The sequence below is a fragment of the Eschscholzia californica genome, unplaced genomic scaffold (assembly GCF_041429995.1).
Source record: "Eschscholzia californica isolate CP2 unplaced genomic scaffold, dmEscCali1.0.p SCAF_2, whole genome shotgun sequence".
Taxonomy (NCBI): domain Eukaryota; kingdom Viridiplantae; phylum Streptophyta; class Magnoliopsida; order Ranunculales; family Papaveraceae; genus Eschscholzia; species Eschscholzia californica.
This window is the reverse complement of record NW_028238309.1, coordinates 55,460,652-55,474,853: the sequence shown is the minus strand read 5'-3', so window position 1 is coordinate 55,474,853 and position 14,202 is coordinate 55,460,652. Positions and strand designations below refer to the sequence as shown.

Sequence of the window (14,202 nt, the reverse complement as noted above, 5' to 3'; positions counted from 1 at the left end):
TGTACTCATATCTAATATTATTTTGGGTTTTGTTCGAAATTTTCAGGTAGAGGGATATATATCCTATATGAGGACATAAAATCGTGCCCTTACGAAGACGTTCATGTCATGTGGTCGATCCTCGTCGATTCTCATACACCCAAGATCACAAACAATGTCTAACTAGATGATTTCTCATATGCCCCTTACTACAGAAGAAGAGTGTTATTTTTCATTTTATATATGTACATAAACTTATCCATACATACCTTTCTTCTTACTTACTTGATATGTAGAAGGTTAGTACTAAAGGGGCTTATATGAAAATGAGAAAAGAAAAGAAAAGGTTTTGATTGGAATCTTATCTTATATGATACATGGGCTTATTTTTTTCTCTTCATTTTTTGATGGTTTTGTTTTGTTTTTTTTTTTTTTTTTTTTTTTTGTTCTTTATTCATTTAATTCGAGAATATTTATACTCACCGAATCCGAGACATATTTCAAAAAAAAAAATCTTAATTTCTGATTCACCAAATGTTACTTGTGAAACATTTAAGCTCTAAACTTTCATATTGTAAGCTCAAAAGAATCAGATTATACAAATTAGTTTCTAATATTGTACGAAAGAAAACTAAAAAACACCTAATCACCCAATCACGCCAAAAAGTAGTATAAGATAAGAAAAAAATAATGTTAAATTAGTGTAATGTCGAAATGATGGAATTGCATTTATATAAAGCTTAAAGGAGACTAGTTCATACTTATTTAGGAATTAAGAATTAAAACATGAGACTAATGTCTACTTTAGTCTAAACTTCTAGTATTTATTTTGTTGAATCATTGATAGACAAGTAAAGTTAACAATGAAAAGAAAACTCATTTTCCACCAAACATGATTGTAATGGGTTCTCTTTCATTTTCTTATTTTGGTGGTTGGGTGTTGGGATAGTTGCTCAAACTTTATTTTCCCTTAGATAAAGAGGTTTCACAATCCAATTACTGACTAGTCAACCACACAAGACCATCCTGGACAGATTGAGACTGTTGGATCAACATAGAGATTTTCATTTCACGAATCTCGACATCGTTAAAGTGTAAAAAGTGAGTGCATAGAGTTTAATAGAATAGAGATGGGACACCAAACATGTTTTTCATTCCTCATTAACAATTCTAGTCATCTTAAAGCAATTTAAATTATAATATTTTAGATTCTATGTGATTTTGTAGATCATTTTTCTCTCTATATTTTTGTCGGTCATATTTTTGTCGGTCATAGTTCATTTTTATCTCTATTATTTTGTACCCATTTGAAAAAAGATGCAATTTTAAGAAATTATCATTGTTTGAACTTTGAAGAATACCATTGTCCCATTGAAGGATTTGTATTCCAAATTATCCCTATTAGTTTTGCATATTTGATTGGACGTAAGTTGTCCTTGACCTAGGGGGATATCTCAGATCTTTAAGTCACGTTTTATTCTCTTTCTACTATTTTAGGGTTATTGCAGAAAAAAAAGTAGAAGGAGAAGACATGGTTGTATTGGCTGTTGGAATCGGAGCCGATTTTGGATCGGTTAAAGTCGTCAAACTCAGAAACGGAGCATGCCATTGCGTTTGTCTCGTCGAGCTCTTAAGTTTAGACTCAAGAATCACTCAAATCCGATTCCGGATGAATGAGATATTCAAGTCCGAAGTTTGATCGATGTTTGGTTGATTTAGGGACTAAGTCGCAATAAGGAAAAGTTGGTTTAGGGACCATTTACGCAAAGCGGACACGGCCAGATTTGATGGCAGGCGTTCCTCCCGAGATCTTGAGCGAGATCTGACGGTCCTCATTGTTGCCGACAGAAACCGTTGCTAAGAAGTGACCCGTCACGTTTCTTTCCAACAGATGCGTCCCTAAAAGCCAACAGACCTGTCCCTTATGAATGCATCTATTCGAAACCTATTTATAGGACCCAAATCAACTCCAAATTTCAATCCGTTTTTTCCAGAGTGTCAAGCATTGTTAGAAGATCATATTAGAGTATCTAAGAGAAAGATTTTGTAGAGTTTTCAAGGAGTTTCATAAGCAAGAAGTTTGGTCCATTTGCATAAGTCAGAGGTTAGTATACTTTCTAGTTCGACTGCTTTCTGATTCGAAGTACCATTGAATCGAAAGGTTAATCGTTGTATCCTGGGAGACAAACGCCGGTAACTGTTTGGTACTATACAGGGCGTCAATTGTCTTAAGGAAAGAGGAATACCTCGCCTCGATTAAAAAAAAAAATTCTTCTTCTTCTTTTCCTCCGATTTTTCTTTTTCTTTTTAGTCTATCTGATTTCTTAATCAAAGACATTCTGATTTTCCAAATCAGAAGTGTGTTGATTTTTTTAAGTAATAAATCAGTAAACACAGAAGGATACAATTCCTCTTTCCGATCTTAAATCGATAGTGAGATTCGACTACGAATCATCTGTTCTGGATAACAGACATTATCGGTTAGAAATACGAAAGATATTGAGTTGTTCTATTCCTTAGTTTTTCTCCATTAATTTGGAAAAAAAGTGTTTTTGATTGATTTACAAATAAAATCAAAGTAGTAACCAGTTTCACCAGTGATTCGGTTATAGACTCGCTGAGTCAACTCGTTGAATCGGTACACCGAAACCAACAATCTTAAGACAATTGAATTACTTCGGTATACTGAACTAATTTTCTGTGTCGGAGACAGAAATAGAGATGGCAACAACTGGTGAAGCCATAACGAAAAGTGTTGGTCCTGTCCATGCCGAAAAACCGGAGAAGTTTAAGGGCATCGATTTTAAGCGATGGGCACAGAAGATGATGTTTTATCTAACCACTGTAGGGTTAGTAAAATATCTGACTGAAGACCAACCAGTCCTTCGAGAAGACGGAGATATCCAACATACTTCGGCCGTAGAGGCCTGGAAGCATAGTAATTTTTTATGTAAGAATTACATTCTGAATTCGTTGGATGATGGGCTTTATAATGTGTATTGTGTTATTGATAGTGCAAAAGAATTATGGAACACACTACACAATAAATATAAAGCCGAAACTGCAGGAGTGAAGAAATTTATCGTTGGAAGATTTCTGGACTTTAAAATGGTTGACTCTAAACCAGTCATAACCCAAGTTCAAGAATTCCAAATAATTCTTCAGGAGTTAAAGGCTGAATCATTGGTAACAAATGAAGCCTTTCAAGTCCGAGCAATGATTGAAAAATTGCCTCCGGGTTGGAAAGACTTCAAGAATTACCTTCGTCATAAAAATAAAGACATGAGCCTTGAAGAACTCATCCTCAAACTTCGAATAGAAGAGGATAGTCGTACTGCAGAGAAGAAGACAGAGAAGTCTTCAAATGCTCCAAAAGTAAACGTCATCGAAGGGGGACCAAAACTAAAGCGGAAACCCTCGGGCCGTGAAGTGGGTTCAGGAAAACCGACGAAGAAGAGTTTCGACGGCAACTGCTTCAACTGTGGCAAGAAGGGACATCTTGCCAAAGATTGTCGTTCTAAAAATGACAAGATCAACAAGAGAAAGAAAGCTAAGCATCAGGCTTCTCTTGTTGAAGATGAAGATGTCCAGAACCTGTGTGCAATGGTTACTGGAATCGAAGATGTGGCTGAAAAGTTTCAGAATATGAACCTCTGTGCGGTTATTTCTGAAGTTAACCTAGTTGGAAATCCGAAAGAATGGTGGATCGACACTGGAGCCACGAGGCACGTTTGTGCAGATAGAGCCATGTTTTCCACTTATACCAAACTTGAAGAAGGCGAGACACTGTTTATGGGAAACGCCGCAACAAGTCAAGTTCAGGGTAAAGGGAAAGTAATCCTAAAGTTCACTTCAGGAAAAGAAGTAACCCTAAATGACGTCCTGCATGCACCAGACATTCGAAAGAATCTTGTGTCTGGATCGCTCCTTAGCAAGAACGGATTCAAACTTGTATTTGTTTCCGATAATTTTGTTTTATCCAAAAACGAAATGTATGTGGGAAAAGGGTACTTATGTGGGGGGCTCTTTAAATTAAATGTTGCAACTGTAACTCCAAATATTACTAATAAAGAAAAAGCGTTAGCTTATGTTGTTGATTCTTGTAATATTTGGCATGAGAGACTAGGTCATGTTCATTATAACTCTTTGAGAAAGTTAATGCACATGGACTTAATACCGAAGTTTGATATTAATTCTTCGGAAAAATGTCAAACGTGTGTAGAGTCTAAATTGACAAAGACTCCTTTTCATTCTGTGGAAAGAAATACAGAACCATTAGAGTTAATTCACAGTGACATATGTGATTTAAAAATGGTTCAGACTAGAGGAGGTAAAAAGTATTTTATCACCTTCATAGACGATAGTACAAGATACTGTCACGTTTACTTGCTAAGAAGTAAAGATGAAGCAGTAGAGAAATTCAAAATCTATAAGAATGAAGTTGAAAATCAACTTAATCGAAAAATTAAGATTTTGAGAAGCGATAGAGGCGGAGAGTATGAATCCCCTTTCGCTGAAATTTGTGCCGAAAGCGGCATCATTCATCAGACTACTGCTCCTTATACACCTCAACAAAATGGTGTAGCAGAGCGAAAGAATCGAACTCTGAAAGAGATGATGAATGCGTTATTACTCAATTCTGGATTACCTCAGAACTTGTGGGGGGAGGCAATATTGTCGGCCAACTACTTATTGAATAAGTTACCTCACAAGAAAACAGGTAAGATACCTTATGAGTTGTGGAAGGGCAGAAAACCATCCTTTAAATTCATTAAAGTGTGGGGGTGTCTAGCCAAAGTCCTGGTGCCTTTACCTAAACGGGTCAAAATAGGACCAAGGACAATAGACTGTATTTTCGTTGGATATGCAGAAAATAGTAGTGCATATAGATTCCTGGTTCACAAGTCTGATATTGAAGATATACATATAAATACAATCTTAGAATCACGGGATGCCGAATTCTTTGAAAACATATTTCCATGTAAATCTATATCAGAGGAAAAATCTCTAAAGAGAGTCAGAAATGAAGAAAATACAGAAATCTCTGAAAGAGATAAAAATCTAGTAGAGGACAAGTCGGAAGAGCCTCGAAAGAGTAAAAGGGCAAGGGTAGAAAAAACCTTTGGTCCTGATTTTCTAACTTATATGTTAGAAAGTGAGCCTCAGACATACAAAGAAGCTATGTCAACTCCAGAAGCTCCTTTTTGGAAAGAGGCAGTGAATAATGAGATCGAGTCCATCATGAATAACCATACATGGGAGTTAGTAGATCTCCCGATAGGTTGTAAACCATTAGGTTGCAAATGGATCTTCAAAAGGAAATTGAAGACAGATGGATCAATCGACAAATACAAAGCCAGACTTGTGGCTCAAGGATTTAGGCAGAGAGAAGGTCTAGATTATTTCGACACTTACTCTCCTGTTACTCGAATCACGTCAATAAGATTGCTAATTGCGATAGCATCTATCCACAATCTAGAAATACATCAGATGGATGTAAAGACAGCTTTCTTAAATGGACAACTGGAAGAAGAGATCTATATGACTCAACCAGAAGGGTTTGTGGTACCCGGCCAAGAGAAGAAAGTGTGTAAGTTAGTAAAGTCGCTTTATGGTTTAAAGCAGGCTCCTAAGCAGTGGCACTTGAAATTTTATCAAGCAATGTTATCAAATGGGTTCAAAATAAATGAATGTGACAAGTGCGTCTACACTAAGGTCACTGCTAAAGGATGTGTAATCCTATGTCTGTACGTAGATGACATGCTTATTATGGGAGATAATATAGATGTCATAAAAACAACTAAGCAAATGTTGTCGAAGAATTTCGACATGAAAGACTTAGGTAGGGCCGAAGTCATTCTCGGAATAAAAATATCTAGAAGTTCTTCTGGGATAAAATTATCTCAGACTCACTACGTTGAGAAAATTCTAGAAAAATTCAGCAAGAATGATATGAGTTTAGCTCGGACACCGATAGATCCGACTGTGCATTTGATGAAAAATCGCGGTCAAGGAGTAAACCAGTTAAGGTACTCACAGATTATCGGAAGTCTGATGTACTTGATGAATTGTACACGTCCAGACGTAGCTTATTCTGTTAGCAAATTGAGTAGGTTTACTAGCAATCCAAGTAAAGAACATTGGACGGCTATAGTAAGGGTACTCAGATATTTGAGACAGACAAAAGAGTATGGGCTATTATATACCAAATATCCAGAAGTATTAGAGGGATATGCGGATGCCAACTGGATCTCAGATACTGATGATACCAAGTCAACCAGTGGATAGGTATTCACACTGGGTGGGGCTGCCATATCATGGAAATCCTCAAAGCAAACATGCATAGCTCGATCGACAATGGATTCAGAATTCATTGCTCTGGATAAAGCAGGAGAAGAGGCAGAGTGGCTGCGACACTTCCTGGAGGACATTCCTATATGGACTAAGCCGGTGCCTGCAATAAAAATACACTGCGATAATCAGGCAGCTATTGCAAGAGCACATAGTAAAATGTATAACGGTAAGTCACGACACATTCGTCGACGACATAACACCGTAAAGCAATTACTCTCAGAAGGAGTCATAACAGTAGATTATGTCAAATCTAAGGATAACCTAGCGGATCCATTTACAAAAGGGTTACCTAGAGAGTTAGTAATTGCTTCATCAAGGGGAATGGGACTTTTGCCTAAAGTAAATGAGTAAAGTCATAACGGAAACCCAACCTATGTGATTGGAGATCCCAAGATGTAGGTTCAACGGGAAAACTGAAGTTATATACTGACTCGAACGGAACACTGAAAGAGATTTATCTCTTACCCATTCCTAGGATGACATCAGTGTTGTCTGCAATGAGAGGTTAAGCATTAAGCTTTTAATGAATCCGAAAACTTAGAACTTGAGTCTAACGTGAGGTATAGCAGAATACCTTATTACGGATAACCTATATGTGTGCGAACTGATGCCGGTTCTATGAGAAGGTCGTAATGGCCGACTTCTCTAGAGCACACATGAAAATCAGGTTGTTCAGGGCCGAAATGAACACAACCGAGAACTTTTGAAAGTAAGGAACTAGCTGTGTGATAGTTACTCATTGGTTTACAACTCATGGGACCCAGTTCAAGACATAGTTCACTAAGGTCTTTGTAAACCCGGTGGCTATTCACTACGGAAGATTCAAAGCCGCAAGCTATCTATCCCGATGCAGCAAAATTCCGCCTCTAACCTCTGTCAGTGTCAGTGTGTCAGTCTAGTAAGTCTGCATTATAGGAAATCTCGAATATTCATTCATGTGGGGGATTGTTGGAATCGGAGCCGATTTTGGATCGGTTAAAGTCGTCAAACTCAGAAACGGAGCATGCCATTGCGTTCGTCTCGTCGAGCTCTTAAGTTTAGACTCAAGAATCACTCAAATCCGATTCCGGATGAATGAGATATTCAAGTCCGAAGTTTGATCGATGTTTGGTTGATTTAGGGACTAAGTCGCAATAAGGAAAAGTTGGTTTAGGGACCATTTACGCAAAGCGGACACGGCCAGATTTGATGGCAGGCGTTCCTCCCGAGATCTTGAGCGAGATCTGACGGTCCTCATTGTTGCCGACAGAAACCGTTGCTAAGAAGTGACCCGTCACGTTTCTTTCCAACAGATGCGTCCCTAAAAGCCAACAGACCTGTCCCTTATGAATGCATCTATTCGAAACCTATTTATAGGACCCAAATCAACTCCAAATTTCAATCCGTTTTTTTCAGAGTGTCAAGCATTGTTAGAAGATCATATTAGAGTATCTAAGAGAAAGATTTTGTAGAGTTTTCAAGGAGTTTCATAAGCAAGAAGTTTCGTCCATTTGCATAAGTCAGAGGTTAGTATACTTTCTAGTTCGACTGCTTTCTGATTCGAAGTACCATTGAATCGAAAGGTTAATCGTTGTATCCTGGGAGACAAACGCCGGTAACTGTTTGGTACTATACAGGGCGTCAATTGTCTTAAGGAAAGAGGAATACCTCGCCTCGATTAAAAAAAAAAAAATTCTTCTTCTTCTTATCCTCCGATTTTTCTTTTTCTTTTTAGTCTATCTGATTTCTTAATCAAAGACATTCTGATTTTCCAAATCAGAAGTGTGTTGATTTTTTTAAGTAATAAATCAGTAAACACAGAAGGATACAATTCCTCTTTCCGATCTTAAATCGATAGTGAGATTCGACTACGAATCATCTGTTCTGGATAACAGACATTATCGGTTAGAAATACAAAAGATATTGAGTTGTTCTATTCCTTAGTTTTTCTCCATTAATTTGGAAAAAAAATGTTTTTGATTGATTTACAAATAAAATCAAAGTAGTAACCAGTTTCACCAGTGATTCGGTTATAGACTCGCTGAGTCAACTCGTTGAATCGGTACACCGAAACCAACATTGGCTGCCATTACCGTTCCAACACACATTTTAAGACAGAATTCTTGGGACATACTGACATGGACATGGGGCAAGTCTTAAACGATTCTCGTTTCAGTGAGATAAGCTCGGAATGTCAAAGTTTTATATCAACTTTGAGGATAATAAATAAAGTTTCAAAAAGCAGAGAAAACGATTATGACCGGGTAATTATTTCAAATTTTTTAATTTTTTTTTTTTTATCTTTTCACTTCATAATATACATACTGACATGGACATGGGGCAAGTCTTAAACAATTCTCGTTTCAGCGAGATAAGCTCGGAATGTCAAAGTTTTATATATCAACTTTGAGGATAATAAATAAAGTTCCAAAAAGCAGAGAAAACGATTATGATCGGGTAATTATTTCAAACTTTTTAATTTCTTTTTTTTATCTTTTCACTTCATAATATATATTTTGTTTATTTCAGTTACAAAAAGCACTTGAAATGTATAAGAAAAAACACCAAGGAAAAGGGTTTAGGTTCCTACATGTTTACAAAATTTTGATGACACACAACAAGTGGATGGTAGACATGCCAGGAGAGTCAACATCCGACAAAAGAGATTCTAATACCAATCCATCGGAGGAAAGACCAATTGGCCGTAAACAAGCCAAAGCAAATGCAAGGGTTGGCGAACCATCCACACATTCTACTGCTTCAAAAACTCCCAATGAGGGATATTGGGAAAAAAGAGATGAAGAATCCCAACATAGATCAACAAGTTTGTGTGAAGTTGTACGGGTTCAACAAGAGACCCTACAGGTGCAACAAGATTATCTACAAGCAGATAAGGAACACAAGAACCGACAATGTGGGATCGACTTAATGAAGATTGATGTTAGGTCTCTCGACGAACATGCTCAACGAATGCTCTTAGCGGCGCGAGACGCTTGGTTCAACGGTCTACCACAAGACCCAAGAAACCCCTTCTAGTTATTTTTAATTAATTTTTCTAGTGTTGTTTAGTCGTATTTAAGTAGTTTTAAATTTTTAATCAATTATTAGTTGTAATCGATGTTTTTTTAATTGAACTTTATTAAGTAAATTGGGCATTTCTAATTCAAATTTTCGACCTCAAGAGAGGCTGGGGTTTGGAGCTGAATTTTAGAGATTGAACTGAGGCGAAAAAATTTAGGTGAAAAAGTGATTTTTTGGGGTTGGAGATGCCCTAAAGATGAATTTTAAAAGAGAAATCCTAAAAATCCTATGTGAATCTGTGACATTAATACTTTGAATGTTGCTTTGGAGAGGTTTTAATGCTATTCCCAAAATATAATTATACTAGCTATAACCCGTGCCTCCGGCATGGATATTTTAATCGAGCACTTTACGAGCAGAAGTACAAATATGATGGTGAAAAAATACATAAAAAAGACACAGTAACAAAAAATGCAACAGTATCGCTAAAGAAAAATATAAGATAATAAATTCACCATGTTAGTTCAATAAAATACATAAGTTTCATGTGCAGGCATCTCACCCGCTGGTGCAATAAGTTGATCACTATCCCCTACAATAAATTGGGATAACTCCATTGTAGTCATATGTGATAGCATTCAGCAACCAATATACCAAGTAAATAGCACCTTTTAGTACATATGGACAATGTCTGAAGTGACAACTAAACTCTAACATGAATCTCTAATTAAATGAAAGACAGTTACTTATTTTTTAGTGTCCTGTGAACTCTTCACAAAACTTTTTCTTGATTTGTTTTTAGACAAACCGTTCTCATGTGAGTGTATGATCTGTTTAGTCTAAGACTTGGAAAGTGATTGTACCAAATCACTTCAAATATATTATGTAGTAAACAAAAGCTACTGGATGGATTGAGATGATACTCAAAAATTGTAATCAAACATAAAATGGTTCCAAAATAGCAATAACAATTTTAAAAAGTGAGATTTTTATGGCTTACTCAGGGCAAGTATTAAGCATAAGCTCAACAGAATTATTCGAAGGATGGCGAAGTTTCTTCTCTTCTTCTTCTTCTTCATCTTCAAGCACCTTCAACCATAAAATAGTACGAACTCTCTCTCGCGGTATCGGATAATCTTTCGCCTCTCAACTATATGAACTTTAGGATCCTCCTTATGCAATTTATATATTTCAGCCTTCTCAGAATCCTTCAAATAAGATCCTCTCACACCAGGTTCTATTACTTGCTTTAACAATACATTTATTTCTTTCAGTTTCTCTCTTCATCTAATTACAAACGCTCTACTCCTCTTATTCTCCTTTTTCAGCTCTGACGCTTCACCTTTTTACATCTTCCGGTAGAGATGGACGACATTCGTGCCACCATTTCTGCAGTGACCTCCCATCCGAAAACTTCTTCATCGAAATGCTATTTGGTTTAATAGTCCACCATGATGAGAACTAAGATAGTAGAAGAAACACCCAATGTCTCCAGAAGCAACCACATACTTCTAGCAAGGTTTTATATAAAATAGTCAGTAACATACTTTATTTGAGGAGTTGAAAGCTTACTAATCCTCCTTTTTTGTATAGGTACTGTGACTGCCCACTAAATTCTATAGCTACTTTGCTAATTAATAACAACAGAATTACTCGTACAAGTCCTACTCTAACAGTTTATCAAGCACTGATCCGAAGGTTCTTCTACAAAAACAAAACAAATTCATAAGTTAAATAATGGCAATTAAAACCCGATAGACAATTGTGGTTACGTAACCGACAGATGATTACTCCGAAAGGGAGATTTCATATGCAAAATACCTCAAGTAATCGCCATCTAGACCTGCAACAATAACGGCCTTCCCATCATGATCAGCTGCTTTACTGAAGAAATCGTAAAGGTATTCAAAGAATTGAGCTTCATCAATTCGTATGACATTCACCTACAAAGATATGTGGGTCCAATTAAAAACCTAACGCAGCTCTGGACTGTTTAGTTTGGTTCATGAGTAACCTTAGAGACAGATCAAACTCTGCAATAAACCAAGCCTAATCCAAGTTTGAAAAACTCAATAAGGCCCCATTCCCTTTCTCCCCTATGTTTTATTCACTTTTATTCTATATTATAGAAAGAACTTTAGAGTGGTAGTAGAAAAAATGCATTATATTTTATCTTGTACTATGTAATTGATGTTATATTTGTAATTTGTGTATATACGAGTATGTGTTAAAGAAATAACCGTAGACAAGTTGGTACAGTGATTCTCAAGTCTTTCGGCTAGTTCAAGCATCAGGCTTGGTCAAGCCAGTCCTTATCCTAACTACTTATGCCCCAACAACACTCTGCCTAGAAACAACACAATTGATTTTGTTGAATATTTCATACAAACAAAACCCACCTTATCATAAGCATCAACTCCAAGCTTTTGCCCGAATGAAGATAGATCAGGCAAAGCCCAGCATGGCAGTCTTGCCCCATCATGAGTTACAACAGATTCAAGTCTGAATCTGGTATCCTCGTTTGATTTTATCAACACTACATTTCTGCACCAGTAAAAATCCACAAGTTAAAATCTAGAATACTTGAAATGGTGGTTTTATTTACTACTCTTAGATAGCATTAGATGTTTCTAATTAAACTATGTACTCAATTTGTGTTCGCCGACGAAAGAGTAATGAAAACTTAAAGCTACACTTCTTCCCCACTGTCCTCTCTCGCTCGCTCCATTTTGAGTATATCAACTTCTCATAGTCCAGCTACCCCTGTAAAAAAAAATGAGATCACGTTAAGAGTCTAGCAGATATTTCAGTAAATTATTTTTGAGAATTCCATAGTTTAAACATTGCCCGTTAAGATACTTACCTTTTACTTGGGGCTTCTAAGGACAATGACGACAAAATCACCACGGAGGAACATCTTCGAGATGAACCTGTGAAAAACAAAAGAAGCATAAATTAGGTTGTCAACATATCATCGAAAATATAAAGTAAATGTAACATACAATACATATCCGACAAATAGGCCAAACTTCCGCAAGAATTTCACATTTTTTTCAAAGAAAATCCTCTAGAGGACAACTGAAACTTCCTAAGCTTTATCGGAGAGAGAGATGGAAGTTTAGAGATCTTACTTTGTGTAATGAGATTATTGTTGTTGTAATTATATCTCTACCCGTATATATAGAGAATGACTCACCACTTGTATCTAGAAGCTTAGCTTCAGAATAATGTGTCAAACCCGCATTATTCTGAACCTCAACTTGGAAATCGGTGGAGGTGTATTTTGCAGCCGCTTTCTTAGTCTTTGCTTCCATAAACACATCAAATCGCCTATCATGATCAGAGATAGAAATAGTGGCATTCGTTTGCCACAAAAACCTGATAACAAATGGAATCAATGAAGGGGAATGAAAAGAAAAAATAATAATAGTAGAGATCATATCATTAAAGACCACTACTGACACAACAAAAAGTGACTCACATAGTATTAGTTAAATGCAGAAGAACGATAAATGAAGAATGTGCAAGCCACTTTGCGCACCACAACATCTAACGAGAGAACCTAGTTTTTTGCAGTAGCACAATTCTGGAAATACGAAGAAGTTGCCGCTCTTGAGCCTAATGTATCGATATTTCATTTGCGTGAACATGATGTATTGTAACACATCATGTATTTAAGTTAACATAGTAATTTCATCAATCACGTTAACTAAGAATGTATTTCCATTTGATATCTATTTGATCCTAAGAAGAGAAGATGTGATATATATGTTTCTCAGTTATTGCTAACTCTAGTACATAAGTATGAAGAGATTCATATATTTGTAAAAGCAAGCTTGAACTTAACTTAAACATGTGAACTTCCTAAAACCCATCTTTTCTCAATCGCCCAGTATCAACCCAAAATCCAGTGTAAGAGTCTCAATCTGCGAGCGCTAGTAACCAATCCTCAAACACGCCCTAAATTAGAAGTTAGAATGGAAGGACAGGGAAGCGAAGGCAGATACTTGAAACAATGAAAATTTTACCTTTAGGAAACATCTGAAATATAATTATACATAACAATAGCACCATGAGAGTCTTCCCAAGTCCAGTTGACAACACCACTAATGTATTTGTAAATAGAGTTGTGTTCTTGAGAAAGCTGGTAATATCGAACTGGTTTATACTATATATACAGGAAGAATGAGAACAAAAAAAAGATTTTATTCTTAATTAACTCAAAATAGAAACTTCAACATGAAGTAAATCCCATACATACCTGAGAAATCCACGACAATCACTTACATCTTCAACATCTGCTAGTACTTGGTTTTCACAAAATTATCTAGGGTTAATGTAGGAATTTTGTCAAACAAGTCATCTCCAATCACCAAAAAGATTAAAACATAGAAAATTACCAAACAAGTTTGAAGCTCAGAAAAACCAACGATGAAGTGCTCCAATTGAGAGCAGTTAGGAATTAGGGCTTGAGAATCCAACAAAGGAATAATACTTACTTGATAATACTAACTTGAGAGCCATCCATGACGTTGTTGTAGACTGAAGAAGGAGATTGGGGAATTTTCTAACGTCCCACTCGGTAACGGAAAGTCTTCAATTGATGATAAAGACTTTTGGTCGTTTTTGTAACGGAACTCTTCAATGGAGGGAAGAATTCTGCCATGGTTATTTCTAATCGAAGAGTTTGGCGAAAGAAGAATTTCTAATCAATCTGGGTCGTTGATATTGACCGAGATTAGAAGAAAAGGGTCCGTTACTCCTACCTAAAGGTTAATATTAAGCTGACCGAGATTACAAGTAATATTGTAACGAGATAAAGAGGAAGTGGGTTGTAACGGCCGAGATGAAGAGGAAGTGGGGTTCTTT

General features: G+C 36.4%; 2 protein-coding genes across 18 annotated transcripts; both read right to left on the bottom strand.

The window, feature by feature from the left end:
- Window positions 1–10,221: 10,221 nt before the first annotated feature.
- On the bottom strand, window positions 10,222–14,172 carry LOC147559206 (putative hexosyltransferase MUCI70). Of its 17 annotated transcripts, none has more exons than XM_086661046.1 (10): window positions 13,833–14,172; window positions 13,595–13,640; window positions 13,362–13,501; window positions 12,530–12,711; window positions 12,197–12,263; window positions 11,981–12,096; window positions 11,733–11,877; window positions 11,155–11,276; window positions 10,993–11,037; window positions 10,222–10,844 (listed from the first exon to the last, which is right to left on the bottom strand). In XM_086661046.1, the coding sequence occupies exons 1-4, from the start codon at window positions 13,855–13,857 to the stop codon at window positions 12,566–12,568; spliced, it is 357 nt and encodes a 118-aa protein (XP_086517172.1). In that variant the 5' UTR covers window positions 13,858–14,172; the 3' UTR covers window positions 10,222–10,844; window positions 10,993–11,037; window positions 11,155–11,276; window positions 11,733–11,877; window positions 11,981–12,096; window positions 12,197–12,263; window positions 12,530–12,565. The 17 variants fall into 17 exon arrangements, with proteins under 17 accessions (XP_086517172.1, XP_086517173.1, XP_086517171.1 ...); XM_086661047.1 differs by having other exon boundaries at window positions 10,222–10,841; XM_086661045.1 differs by having other exon boundaries at window positions 10,222–11,037.
- LOC147559207 (thymidine kinase-like) lies at window positions 10,998–12,061 on the bottom strand. Its single transcript, XM_086659153.1, has 4 exons — window positions 12,027–12,061; window positions 11,733–11,877; window positions 11,155–11,276; window positions 10,998–11,037 (listed from the first exon to the last, which is right to left on the bottom strand). Exons 1-4 carry the CDS (start codon window positions 12,059–12,061, stop codon window positions 10,998–11,000), a joined length of 342 nt encoding a protein of 113 aa, XP_086515279.1.
- Window positions 14,173–14,202: the final 30 nt, after the last annotated feature.